Source organism: Rutilus rutilus (genome assembly GCF_951802725.1).
Source record: "Rutilus rutilus genome assembly, chromosome: 5".
In the NCBI taxonomy this organism is placed as follows: Eukaryota; Metazoa; Chordata; class Actinopteri; order Cypriniformes; family Leuciscidae; genus Rutilus; species Rutilus rutilus.
Genome location: NC_140213.1, coordinates 37,521,238 through 37,535,931, shown reverse-complemented (window position 1 = coordinate 37,535,931; position 14,694 = coordinate 37,521,238). Strand labels below are relative to the sequence as shown.

The 14,694-nt window shown below is 37.2% G+C and overlaps 1 protein-coding gene across 1 annotated transcript; it reads right to left on the bottom strand.

Annotated features, from left to right (window-relative positions):
* Window positions 1-8,702: 8,702 nt before the first annotated feature.
* On the bottom strand, window positions 8,703-14,574 carry rnf141 (ring finger protein 141). The gene is made up of 6 exons (XM_084408708.1): window positions 14,451-14,574; window positions 13,360-13,556; window positions 12,488-12,596; window positions 12,151-12,332; window positions 11,949-12,056; window positions 8,703-9,966 (listed from the first exon to the last, which is right to left on the bottom strand). Exons 2-6 carry the CDS (start codon window positions 13,491-13,493, stop codon window positions 9,816-9,818), a joined length of 684 nt encoding a protein of 227 aa, XP_084264834.1. The 5' UTR covers window positions 13,494-13,556; window positions 14,451-14,574; the 3' UTR covers window positions 8,703-9,815.
* Between the last annotated feature and the right edge of the window lie 120 nt (window positions 14,575-14,694).

The window sequence follows — 14,694 nt, the reverse complement described above, 5'->3', positions numbered from 1 at the left end:
ATGATATTAAGAAGAGGATCTATGACATCTGGAAGCATCTCTTTCAGTAGCTTAGTCGGTATAGGGTCTAACATACATGTTGTCGATTTAGATGAATTAGCCTAACAAGTTTGCAAAATTCTTCCTCTCCTATAGCAATAAATGAATCGAATTTTTTCTCAGGGAGACTACAATGCTCTCCCTGATGCAATACTGTAGTAGACGGTTGCATAGTTATAATTTTATCCCTGATATTATCAATCTTATAAGTGAAGAAGTTCATAAAGTCATTACTGCTGTGCTGCTTGGAAACTTCGGTGCTTGAAGCTTTCTTTTTCGTTAGTTTAGCCACTGTTTCAAATAAATAGCTAGGATTATGTTTATTTTCTTCTAATAGGGTTGAAAAATAAGCAGATCTAGCAGCTTTTAAAGCCTCTCTGTATGCAATCGAGCTCTCCTTCCATGAAACGCGATATACCTATAGTTTTGTTTTCTTCCAGTTGCTCTCCATTTTTCTGGCTGCTCTCTTGGGCCTGAGTGTCATCACTGCATTGGTTACCTATAAAGTTCCGTATTAATTACAAGGTATTGCTACTTACTTATAAAGCCCTAAACGGCTTAGCTCCAGTCTATTTAACGGATCTTCTATCGCCCTATAATCCATCGCGCTCTTTAAGATCACTTAATTTAAGGCTTTTGGTCATACCTAGGATATCCAGAACCACCAAAGGAGGGAGAGCATTTTCACATTTAGCTCCAAAACTCTGGAATAGTCTTCCTGATAGTGTTCGTTGCTCAGACTCGCTCTCCCAGTTTAAAACTAGATTAAAGTCGCATCTCTTCAGCCAGGCATTCATATAATATTTTTAATCTTACAGTTCAAATTACAATCCGAAAAAAAAAAAACCCGACTGAGCCTGGGTTCTCCCAAGGTTTTTTTTTTCTCCATTGGGTCACCTGATGGAGTTTTAGGACACCATTAGGTCATTTGATGGAGTTTTTCGGTTCCTTGCCACTGTTGCCTTTGGCTTGCTCAGTTGGGGATATTCTGGGGATATCTAATTTGATTTTATCAATAAATTCCACTAAACAAACCTTGTTGTATTATTTTAATTTAATACTGTGAAGCTGCTTTGATACAATCTGTATTGTGAAAAGCGCTATACAAATATACTTGACTTGACTTGAGTGTGCTCGTACCACGGCGTTGGACTATTTTCTTTCATCTTCTTTAAGTGCAACGGAGCAACTGTGTCTAAAGTGCTGGAAAAGAGAGAGTTAAAAGTTTCTGTTGCAATACCAAGTTCTTCTAAGCTATCTGGGATGCTGAGATGATGAAACTGATCAGGAAGATTATTGATAAAGCAAGTTTTAGTGGCAGAAGTGATAGGTCTAACATATTTGTAACACGGAGTCGGCTTTGCAGCCTTCGCTAAATGTAATTTACATATGATCTGAGATGTCATCGCTCTGCTGCAGTATTTCAACGGCATCAACATTGATTCCATGCGATAATATTAGATCTAGAGTATGATTACGACAATGAGTAGGTCCTGACATGTGTTGTCTCACTCCAATTGAGTTTACAATGTCTTTAAATGCCAATCCCAATGCATCTTTTTCGTTATCTACATGTATATTAAAATCACCAACAATTAGTACTTTATCTGCAGCCAATACTAATTCTGATTGAAAGTCAGCAAATTCTTTGATAAAGTCTGTATGGTGCCCTGGTATACAGTAGCCAGCACAAATCTCAAACGTGATTTATCGTTTACACTATATATTTTTACATTAAGCACCAACACTTCAAAAGAATTGTATTTAAAACTAGATTTCTTAGTGGTTTTGAAAATATTACTATAAATTACAGCAACACCTCCTCCTTTGCGTTTCAGACGAGGTTCATGTTTATAACTGTAATCTTGTGGGGTGGACTCATTTAAAGTAATGTAATCGTTTGGTTTTAGCCAGGTTTCTGTCAAACACAGCACATCTAGGTTATAATCTGAAATCATATCATTAACAATGAGTGCTTTTGGAGTAAGCGATCGAATATTCAGCAACCCAAGCTTTATCATTTGCTCATCTGTATTATATCTGTTTTTTATTTGTTGAACATCAATCAAATTTTTACGGTTTAGACGTTTTGGGGATTTCCAAATTCGGGGAACAGACACAGTCTCTATATGATGATATCTAGGTGAAAGAGGCTCTATGTGATGGGATTTATCTGACCTTGGTGAGACAGCTAGCTAGGTTAAGCCAGTCTGTCTGCTTCCTGACCTGGGCCCCAATTTGTCATGTTTTATCATCAGTCAAACTTTAGGTCAGCAATCCCGGCGGTCGACAACGATCAACCATTCGACGGGTCACAGCACCAGTTTTGTAGCGCGCATTATGTCGGCAGGATCATTTAAAAGGCAACAAAAATAAAAAGCGTGGCGGAAGAAATTTTGCCATTGCGCACACCACAATAAAATCAACATAGAGGAAACACTGCATTGTGGAATAACTCCCCCAAATTCCCTGAAATATTACCGATGACATGATGAGCTAGCTGCTGCAACAGCTAACCCGCTGCAGGCGTTTCAATCCCAGCTCCGATGTTAGCTGGCAGTCCTCTTGCTGTGGATCTTGTCTTCGACTGGATGAAGATTCAGCAGACTTTAAATATCCAGTCAATTTAGGGATTTTTTTCAGGATATCTTGGTCACATTGTTCTCTTAACCTTTGTATTTTGCGTTTTTGTGCTCCACTTTCATGCTTTCTTTCGGCCATTCTGCCACTATGCCATCCAGCAATAGCAGTGACATAAATGAAAATGATTGACATGATTTGACCAGCAGCAGCTGATTGGATAGCCAATTCACATCTACCCATTCACCTGCTTGTTTTTTTTATTTTTATGTTTCTTATGGGCCAATTAGGGTATTTTTTTGTTCGTGCTTAAGTAAATAAAAAAAAAAGAAATTGTCTGGCCAATCCGAGGCCCCTGCACACGTGGGGGCCCTAGGCTGCAGCCTACGCAAGCCTGTGCATTAATCCACGCCTGCATTTAAAGGAGAACTCCGGTCAATTTTAACATTGAGCTAATTTTTTTGTACATTTGGAGTGCTGTCAGTACAGAGAACAACGACAAAAATCGGTGTTGCCTACACCGAGTTATCCTCTTTGTAAAATTTGCACCCTGTTGACTTCAATGGGGCAAGTTTTAAACCTGCTTTTAGCCTCTTAACATCCTTGATGTGTCATTACAAGTGCACAGGTCATGTGAGTGATTCCTTCTGAGTGAACGCGGGTGAATCTGACTGCAGTAGATGTGAAAGATATTAATAAAAATGATGTTTATTCAGCCAGCGCACATACCTGTATTTACATCCTGTTTTCGGTCGAAGTCCACAGTAGTCGATTGAAACCTAGGCGCGTGAACTCGACAATCGATTACTGTGGACTTCGACCGAAAACAGGATGTAAATACAGGTATGTGCGCTGGCTGAATAAACATAATTTTTTATATATTTCTTTCACATCTACTGCAGTCAGATTCACCCGCCTTCACTCAGAAGGAATCACTCACATGACCTGTGCACTTGTAATGACACATCAAGGATGTTAAGAGGCTAAAAGCAGGTTTAAAACTTGCCCCATTGAAGTCAACAGGGTGCAAATTTTAAAACGAGGATAACAAGTGCACCGATTTTTGTCGTTGTTCTCTGTACTGACAGCACTCCAAATGTACAAAAAAATTAGCTCAATGTTAAAATTGACCGGAGTTCTCCTTTAACATACCTGTGTGTTAAAACACATAAACAAACAGGCACTGATATCAGCAACTCTTTTTGCTCTTTTGCCTGGCAACCACAGAACACACGATACACTGTACATTATATTAATAGCCTGGATATATATATATCAAGTGCACCCATAAAACATACATTATATATATACATATAGACACATACACATCTATTTATTATCTATCAATTTACTTTTATCTATATCTATATCTATATTTTATATATATATATATAACACCGCGGGTGTCACAAACACTGGTGATTATCTAGAAAGGTCTTTTTAAAGCAGTATCCCTTATTTTCATAAATGTCACATCGGGCTGTTAACCTTAAAATAGTAGGTGGAATTTTGATGTGACGTATATGTCACATTAAGAAAAATGGTAATGAGCTGCTCAATTAATTTATCTGATTCAATTATTTTATTGTTATATATTTTCTGCTGCTCATTTCAAAGCATATTTTAACAAATGTTAACATAAAAATAATGTAAAAATTAATTACATTGTTAATGAAATGTATTTTGAAACTATTTTGCATACCTGTAACTAAAACAAGATGTTGATATCATATTTTGGTCCTAGTTTAGGTTATTTTAACTTTTTTGTAGTAAGAATAACATGAACAGATTCAGGAAACAACTTGATGTTCAGAATGTGCTGAAAATTATCCAGGGAGATAACAGTGAGAATGAGGGATGTGACAGTGACTAGGAAGAAGACATTTGATGACCCTGATTACACCCTTAACAAGAAAGACATGGAGGAAGATGAATCAAGTGGGTCTGATTCAGACATTAACATCAAGTGATTTAGAAGCTTCACAACCAAACATAAACTCTGGGAAGCAAAAAACACCCAGCCAGGGTAAAAAAAAAAAAAAAAAAGATTGGAGAAAGAAACATTTTGAAATCCCTGAGTGCACATTCAAAGGGCCGAGTATCACACCTCCACACAATCTTCTAACGCCCCTGGAGTATTTCAGAAAGTTCCTAACAGCAGAAATGCTTGAGCTCCTAGACTAGAGGAACAAACTAATTTGTACAGTGTGCAAAAATCTGGACCTCAGAAGAATGTTAACACCACTGTTAAAGAAATGGAAATACTGATTGGTATCCATCTGCGCATGGGTCTGCACCTAATGCCAGGAAATCATGCATACTGGGAAAATGACACAAGGTGTCCCATGGTGACTGACAACATGTCAAGCAACTGTTTTCAGACCCTGCTAGCAAGTCTACCTTTCACTGACAACGATTCGTCAAATCGGCAAGCAGAGGATAAGTGTTGGAAGATCCTTCCATGGCTTGATATGTTTCGCAAACAATGCCTGGCTATCACCCGGCTATCTTCCCAGAAAAGTAATAATTTTGATATATGTTGTGGAAAAGAAAAAAAACAGAAAAAAAAAAAAACTGTTATTAAGCAAAAAAAATTTCAACAGAGAAATAAACGCCCAATGTGACATATATGTAACATTAAAAATGTATCATAAACGCCCAATGTCACATATATGTAACAATACAGATCTTTCACAAGGAGGGGTTGTATTTCAAAAACAACTGCAGAAACATGTTATAAGTGGTCCATTTGGTCTGTTTTATATGCCCCATAATTTTCCTATAAGGAGAAATTGGTCCGGGTTCTTATGGGTTAAATGGCAATGAAAATTACCTATTAATTGTCATTTAAGTCACGTCATATTTCTGTGATGCAAAGCATATGTCCAGCTTTTTTCTATATATTATACATTTATATGTTTATTTACATTTGAGCCCCTGCCCCTGAGGAACTCTCTGCACGTCCCAGCTGCTGAGCGACAGAACCATGTGCTCCACTTTTCTCCATTTTTTTTTTCGGCATTGACGCTACTCCCTCTGGCAGCCGCAGCTCACCGCGGGACATTGGTGCTCACCGCGGGACACACTGCTCCGGTTCACAGGTGCTATCCGCGAAGCACAAGTTGTGGGAGACGAGCAGGAGCAGCAGGGTGTCGTAACGGAGCTCGAGCTGTCACTCGGGGGTTGTGCGTCTTGAAAGCAGCAGGACCGGCCAGTGGAGGCAGAGTCAGGACTGGAGATTTGTTCATTTCCCAGTGTGGCCTTTCAGTTGTAGTTAAAATTTTCGGCTGCGGTGTCTGGTTAGGTCGGGTCAGACCATTTTTATTCCCTTTTCCAGTCACCATGAGCGTGGGTGTCTGGCCAGTGGGCTTCACAAACTCTCGGTGGATAGACGGCAGCTGCACACGGGGATGCTGCCTGATGTTTTTTTGGTTAGGTGTGGTCAGGTCATTTTTATGCCCGTTTCCAGTCACCAAGAGTGTTGTGTGCGTGGGTGTCTGGCCAGTAGGCTTCACAAACTCTCGGTGGATAGACGGCAGCTGCACACGGGGATGCTGCCTGATTATGGTCATTTGGTTAGGTGTAGTCAGATCATCTTTATGCCCGTTTCCAATCACCAAGAGTGTTGTCTGGCCAGTGGGCTTCACAGACACTATGTGCATCAACGGCCTCATACGCGGATGCTGCCTGATAGTTGTCTGGTTAGGTCGGATCAGATCATTTTTATACCTATTTCCAATCACCATGTCCACCAGTGGTGTTTGCGTGGGTGTCTGACCAGTGAACTCCACAGACTCTCGTCGAGTTGACGGTATCTCATTCTGCACACAGTGATAGTACTGACTGATTGCTGATGGCAGTACCGGGCGAACGATACGGGATGACCTTAAATAAGGTTGAAACATTTTCAAGACAAAAATTGCTGTTCTCTGTAAAATCCTTCTTTATAGCAATCAATGTTCTCTCTCATGAGCTTAATCACACTGGAGCGAGTAATATTCACTCGGCATAGTCAAGCACATTGTGACGTCATAGGCTACGTTGCTCTTTGGTATTTGGGTTTAAAAAATGCTAATCCATAAACAAGTAGCCTAACATTTCTTGTATATAAATGGGTCTAAGTTATATAAATCATCTTTATTTATCTAATTCACTAAAGTAATATTTTTAGTAATTATTTTTAAGTTTGATTTATGTGTTAATCTAACTAATTATAGAAAAATACCCATTTTGGACATAACTTTTATTACTTATTTTTAAATAAATGTGCTTTATTTTTTTTTAACTATAACTGTTTATATGCCCCATTTTGAAAAAGGGGTTGCAAAAAAGGCAAACCTCTTATAATTAAATTGAAGTGGTGGATTTACTTCCTTCTTAGCTTATTGAGGAGTTGATTAAATTGGCTAACATTTGCTATTATTGTGTAATCAATAATAATAAGTCTTCCTAGTCTAGTGTTTAATAAAAATGTGTATTTGTAACCCTGCCAAAAACATGTTTTTGTTCAGTTTGAATTAATTTGTCATTAATCAAGAGTTACAATCAAGAAGCTGTAGAACGTTATTTTTTAATCTTATGCTGTTGACCTTATGAAAGTCACTAATACAGTCTGAGCATTTCTGGATTTTCCACTTGCAAGCTCGTATGTTTGTTCTCAACATACAATTGAGATTGCAGGAATTGTTTTAGACTATACCAGTAACATTAACACTTAATCCACATTATCCTTGAACATTCCTCAAAGTAATTACAAACTAAAGAGACCATATCAATAACAGTAACACGCAACAATGTAAAATAAGGAAATCAAGAACACTTTATCTGACAGCCAACGTTCTTCTCTTCAGATCTCTTCAGGTTTGACCTGTGAGAGGGAAATGGCCCTCTGTGGAAGAATGGAAAGACCATCTCAGTGAAATTGTGTGTGATAGACAGTCTCACAGAGGCGATCTGAGAATGACAGCTGTCCTGCACTCATGTCCAGTTTCACCCTCACTATCGCAGGTTTCTCAAATCCAAGTAGTGGGACGTGCGACTCCAGAGGATCGGTGACACTAAGATTTTCCCCTTCATGTCCGACACACCAGACTCCATTGGGCAAGCTGTTGGTTCCTTTTCTTTGGACAGACTGTGTGGCGAAACCTACCATCCAGGATGTTGTCCTCCACGTCAACGTCCCGTGTGTGTCCAGCACACAGGGACAATGATCAAATCTCTCCAGGTTATTGGGAATCTCTTCATAATTTATCTCGTATTGATGCCACACACTCATCAGATCAGCAAATACTATGAGGTCAAAGTTGGTTGTGTTAGGGTCCAGAACCACGAGACCTATCGACCGAGAGAGAGAGAGAGAGAGAGAAAGAAACAGAAATTACATGGATTGAAATGAAAGGTTGTATTTTGCGCATTAACTAGTGTTTGAATTGTTACATGGATTGACTCACTGTAACTGATAGATCGTCTGACTTCCCTCCAAACATTGAGATTAAAGTTGCCTACATACTTGGCACAGTCAATAAGGTCTCCTGGAGTCATCTCTGGATCCTGGAATTGGCACTGGAGACTAAACATTCAGCGGCGCCGGCGAGCACTGATTTCATCGTATCCTTGTTTTCTTAACAAGGGAGTTTTCGGGTTTCTGACTTGAACAATGTATTCTTTTTTTCAGATAAATGTTTTTGTAAAAGTCAAATTTGCCTTGATAAACTAGTTTGTTTGCAACCTGAGATTCTGGGGCGGGTTTTTTTTTTTTGTGGCACAAAATAGACTTGTGTTTTTGAACTTGCACATTTTGTACACCACCAATGATGGTTAAACTGTTGTAAGGAAGTTGTATAATGTATGGGTGCTTGGCCTCTGAAAAGCCACCGGAATGCTACATACCTTCACTAATATCTGAATACTGCACTCAAAGTAAAGTAAATAAAGTGGTGTCAAAAAAAGCCTTGCTGAATCAATTCATAATGAGATTGTGGATAGTTCATATTCCAGGTAATTAGAAATATTATTCTTTATTTGCTCGACACTGCTGCCCAGTGGAAGTACTAGGAACTGTTACAGTCTTCAAACAAACTAACTGGAAAAAAATATTCAATTTACTTTATTGTTCAAGATTTACACAAGATGACAGAACTGAGAACATCAAACATCCCAATTTAGTCCATAAGTAAAAATAAATCTCCTTCAAAACAACACTAGGAAGCAGCCAATAATGTTATTTTCTCTGATAAAACTATTAACATTCAGTCCAATCTCTATAAATCTGTGAGAATATTGCAGAAGTTAACCTTTTTAAAACTAGATTAGAAGATCTTGATAAACTGGATTAAATCATCATAAACTGCCACACAAATGTATATGTATATACTGTAAATAGATGTAGAAAGTTTGAACTATACATTATCATATCTTATATAATACAAGTGACTTCCCTAAACCCACAAATTCACAGTCTCTCTCATACACACAAAAGTGCGAGATGAAAAGTCTAGGATTTCAAACTGAAAAATTAAATTAAAAAGTAACCAACCTCCACTGAAAGTGTCAGTGATGCCCTATGAAATAAAGGTTTCATTTGCAACCTATTAAGCTTCAGAAGAAAACAAGCAAATTAGTTCATTCTCAAATGTAAATCCATTTGAACGATCCAATTATTTTTCATAATGAATGTAATATAACAGAGTCATGCCCAATAATTAACATTTGGTCCAACTTACACAGATAAAGAGTTCATGTCAAATGGATCACTCTAATTATTGTTAAACCTTAGATTATAAATGCACATCAACATTACTAAATCATGTTTGACTGAATTATAGTGCCAACAATACTATTAAACTGTTGAACATGCTGATTCTGTGATGCTTTTTCAGGTATTACAAGGCCTTTACGGAACAAACGTGATTAAGTGCAATTACTTCACAAACAAGATAAAACGGCAAGTGCAATGAGGGAATTATGTTTTACAGCTACATGTTGTCTAGAATTTACCAACATGCATCCACAGTCTGCCAATTGACTAGGTGTAAAAATATGACCAAAACAAAAAGTCAAATAATCAGCAGTTATTGCCTCCAGTGAATGACACTATATAGTGCAACAAATACCCAGTCACCCTATAAAATAAGTATTTAAAGAAGGTCATCTGTTATGGGGAGACAGTGAGTTTGACGGTGGCACAGTGCTTCATTTTAAGGTCTGTGTGGGTGCCCGGCTTCATCTGCAAGATTGAGAATGTACCCAGCTATATCTTCCTCCGTGGGAGCATCTGACATGACCCATGATTCATTAGCGGCAGTCACCTGAATTCGGCAGACGGGGCAGTTTCGGCTCTGACCGCTCCTATGTTGAGGCACAGACACACAAAAGCACAGGGTTTGTCATGGCTGATTAAATTGATTATTTTTGTAGTATATAGTCCTTGATGAACCGGGCTATAAAAAGTCTTAAATTCAGTTTGATCAAATTCAAGGTTGTTAAAAGTCAAAAACAGGAATCACAATAAAAAACAATTAAAGTGTTAGTTCACCCAAAAATGAAAATTCTGTCAGTAATTACTCACCCTCATGTTGTTCCAACCCCGTAAGACCTTCGTTCATCTTCGGAACACAAATTAAGATATTTTTGATGAAATCTGAGAGCTGGCTCACTCCTCCATAGGCTTCTAGGTGACCGAAACTTGCTGGCCCAGAAAAGTTATTAAAGAGATTGTTAATATAGTCCAAGTGACTAGAATACTTTTTGTGCGCAAAAACAACAAAAATAACGACTTTATTCCACTATTCATTTCCTTCTATCTGGGCCTCGAGTTGGTTCACGTAGTGTTTTTGCGCAGCGCGTCTGTGTTACACGTCACCACGTAGGCTCACTATTGGCCTACGCTGGTCATGTGTGTGATGCGAGTGAGGAACAACACAGACGCGCTGCTCAAAAACACTACGTGAACTAACTCGAGGCCCAGATAGAAGGAAATGAATAGTGGAATAAAGTCGTTATTTTTGTTTGTTTTTGCGCACAAAAAGTATTCTCGTCACTTGATATACTTAAGATTGAGCCACTGGAGTCACTTGGACTATATTAACGATCTCTTTAATACATTTTCTGGGCCAGCAAGTTTCGGTCACCTAGAAGTCTATGGAGGAGTGAGCCAGCGCTCAGATTACATCAAAAATATCTTAATTTGTGTTCCGAAGATGAACGAAGGTCTTACGGCGTTGGAACAACATGAGGGTGAGTAATTACTGACAGAATTTTCATTTTTGGGTGAACTAACCCTTTAACATGAAAATGGGAAAAACTAGATTTACGATGATAACTTAGGAAACATGTCATCGTCCGTGAAAATGGTCCATTCCTGATTTCATACCGACTTTAATGTGATGATGAACTTCAAAAGGTGGGGTCAAAACGTGGCACTGTTGCACGCTCTGGTGCAGTTTTAAAGCAGTTTGCAAACAATAAAAACCGCACATTTATGCCAGGTGATACTGTTGATGATTTATGATGCATTATAGTTGTGAGAGTGCATATTTGATCTGCTTCATCTTTTTAGTAAGCAGCTGGAAGTAGTAAAGCAAAGACATTTCAAAATTAGAGTCCAAATTTCAGGATTGGTTTTAATTAAAAGTCCCACATTATGCATAAAATCTTTTTTTTCTGGTAATTATTGGCATTTTGGTTAAATAATAAACTGTATCTGTCATTTAATTAAAAATGTGTAGCTTCTCTCTAGGCTGCTCTGTCACAGGAAGGAAAGACTAAGAACAGTACTTGAAGTCACCATGAAAAAAAAAAAAGAAGACAACTTTTTTTTTTTTTTTATGGAATATTGCAGTATCTATTATAAATTATATATCCGTGCTCCAATATCAATCGACCTCTAATTGGTATGGATTGATATATTAGTATTACATGAACCAATATGTACATAAACCAATATCAGGCATGTGATCGATCCCCCCCACCACCCCCAACCATGTTCAATACATATGTACAGTATACATTGAATAAAAAATGTATTGAGTATTTTACACGTTTTGCTGATCAGCAGTATTAATTCCTCATCGAATGTTTACCCCAGCGTGTTTAATTAAGTTTTGATTACTAAAACTTTGCTGATACCCTGGATCCAATTCACAAAGGCGGTCTAAATTATTCATTTGGAGCTTGAAAGCCCCAATCCCTGACCAGAATTCAGAATCAGATTTTCTCCTTTTTTGTTCCACGGACATAAAGGTTTGGAACAATACGGGGGTTAGTAATTCCTTATTTTGGTGAACTAATCGATTGATCAGTCATGATAATGAATCACAGATGATTCTTACCACTTGTCAATACACTTCTGACAGAAGCTATGTGCGCAGGGCAGAATAAGGTCTGCTTTCCCATCCATGCAGATACAGCATTCTTCCTCATCAGTCAACTGTTTAACCCTGTTAAAGAGCACAAATAGCATATTTTGTTGGGTGAGACAATGAGTCATCCACTATACATCATTACATCAGGTGCAGATTTGGCAAACAGTACCTGCCCATCCACATGCTGGCCTGGCAGGTGTCTTCTGATGACAGCGGTCCTGAGGATCCTTCTGCTGCCACCTCTAAACTCCAGACTTCAGCTGCTTGACTGGTGATGTCTTTGTAGAGCTGGATAAACTGGTACAGGTTCATAATACGGGAGGCCTCCACCATTCCATTCTCCTTGTTAATCTACAGGGACACAGAGAGAACAGCAACAATTGCCATCCCACCCTAGATAAACATCAACCACACAGAGCAAATGACTAATGTTTATAGCTTGACTTCATCGTAATCATATTAATACATTCCACTGATAAATGTATGGGTCTGTACATTGATCTCACCTTGGTGCACACTATTCTCACAGCAACCTTCCATAAAGCAGTTGAATCAGATCCAGGCTGCACTTCAAACAAAAGGTGTTTCTTTTGGCCAGAGGCTAGTTTAGCAGTTCTGTGGAAGAAAATTAAGTCATTCCACATCTGTCAAACAGGATAATGTGTATATTTTCTAAATAAGTTTTAAAGTTATAATTAAGAAGGACATATAGTGACGTCATTCTTATATCACTATATACAAATTCAAAAAATAGATCTAGATTATATATTTGTATTGTTATTTTTATCCGTTATTTTTCTTTCAAATAAACAAATAATAATAATTTAAATTATTTATTTAATATAATTTTTATTGTTTTATATATTATTTAATATTATAATAATATTATGTTTTTTATGGGACGCCACATTCTTATCAAACTCTAGCAAATTATTGCAACTATAATTAAAAAGTAACTATTATTATCATTATTTACATTTACTATAATTATTGTTTTACATATTATTTAACATTATTTTCAATATTATAATAATATTATGGTTTATATGGGACGCCACATTCTTATCAAACTCCAGCAGATTATTGTGTCACTATAATAAAAAAATGTGCCTATTATTATTATAATATTAATATAATTTTGTTTTACATACTTTTAATGTTTTAATAACATTTTCAATATTATAACAATATTATGGCCACATCCTTATGCCACTATAATTAAAAAATATATTATTATTATCATTATTTAAATTAATTATAATAGTTTTTGGTTTCCATATTATAATTATATTATGTTTTTTATGGGATGCCATATTCTTATCAAACTCCATCAGATTATTGTGTCACTAAGTTGATTTATCCTAAAAGCCTCACTTACACATCATTGAGCTCCGCCACACGACCCAAGAACTCGTCATAGTTGAGGTAGCCACTGTCTCGCACTAGCCCCACATGTTTGATCAGTTTTTCAGGCAGTCTGGTCATTGCCTGGCCAGAAAGATGCTGGCCCATCCTGGCTCCAGATGGAGGTCTGCTCTGTAACAACTCTAGACCTCATTCACTGCTGGTGTGGCCCTAGACAAGAGAGGATGCTGACATGACATGTTGCCCTATAGTATGGCATGCTGTACTTTAAACAGTATTTTCTTACACATGCAATTTTATTGCCTCATTTAAATTCATAGAAAACACTAAAATATCTGAACTTTTACAAATTTATTTATTTTGTCACACCGAATAGATATTTAGGTGTAGTGAAACTTCACTAAAATGTGATTAAAATTGTTAAAAGAACTGGTGGCTAGTCATAGCAACTAAAATATACACATTCCTTTATTCATGCACTGTGGGGTCCTGAAGTCTGAGACAACACTGAAAACTTGTTCAAACCTTTAAATCACATTTGAGGATTTGAGGGAAATTAATGTGTGATGATGTAGATATTTAATGTAATGCAGAAGAGAAAAAGGAAGCATTTTCATTAGTGCTCACAGGCATTTGGATCCCACCCACTAAATAGTTAAACCTAAAATATTTATGAAAATTAAGTTTATGCTTATTAGGCAGCGACTCATTTCAGATCAGCGGTACATTTAGCAGACTCTGAAATAATCCCTGAAACATTCATTCATAACAAATGTGCAACAATGCTTTCGAAATTTCTTATCTGCCCAATTTGATGTAACGTTACCAAAAAACAAAACGAAACAAAAACGAACTCTCTTTTAAAATAACTAAGTAGACAAGTGACCAATATAGGTTTAATTCGTTATGTGAAAAAGGCGGCTTAAATACCGATGATGTTTGTATATCGAATATTACTACAAAAACAGTCATCTGGCTAACGTTACTAGTGTTAGCTTGCCTAGCCAAAACAATACATAAATCTCTTAAAGCAAATACACCAAAAGTTAGTATTAGCTACAAATATACAAGAACGCATCGATATGCAAATAAATGTGTACAAACCTGTTGACATTTGTTTTATCCAAGCAAATATTCGAGATATGACAAGCTGGATGATAGCAAGGAAACCTTTGACGCGAATTGATGACGTAACGACCAGACTCGATTGTAAAAAAACACAACAACATCGAACCTTGAAGCAGATAAACTAGCAAGTACAACTAAGGAAATTAAAGAGTAGGCTACACATTATTCTCATTTAGCCTATTAAGTTAGTTAATGGTCAAATGTGATAAAAAACGATCAA

Bases quoted from the DNA above. Each gene is read 5' to 3' on its own strand.
- rnf141 (XM_084408708.1), bottom strand. From the start codon at position 13,493: ATGGGCCAGCATCTTTCTGGCCAGGCAATGACCAGACTGCCTGAAAAA. The intron at 12,597-13,359 runs GTAAGTGAGGCT...TTTCTTCCACAG, and splicing joins GTGGCGGAGCTCAATGATGT to AACTGCTAAACTAGCCTCTG. The intron at 12,057-12,150 runs GTACTGTTTGCC...GCTCTTTAACAG, and splicing joins GCCAGCATGTGGATGGGCAG to GGTTAAACAGTTGACTGATG.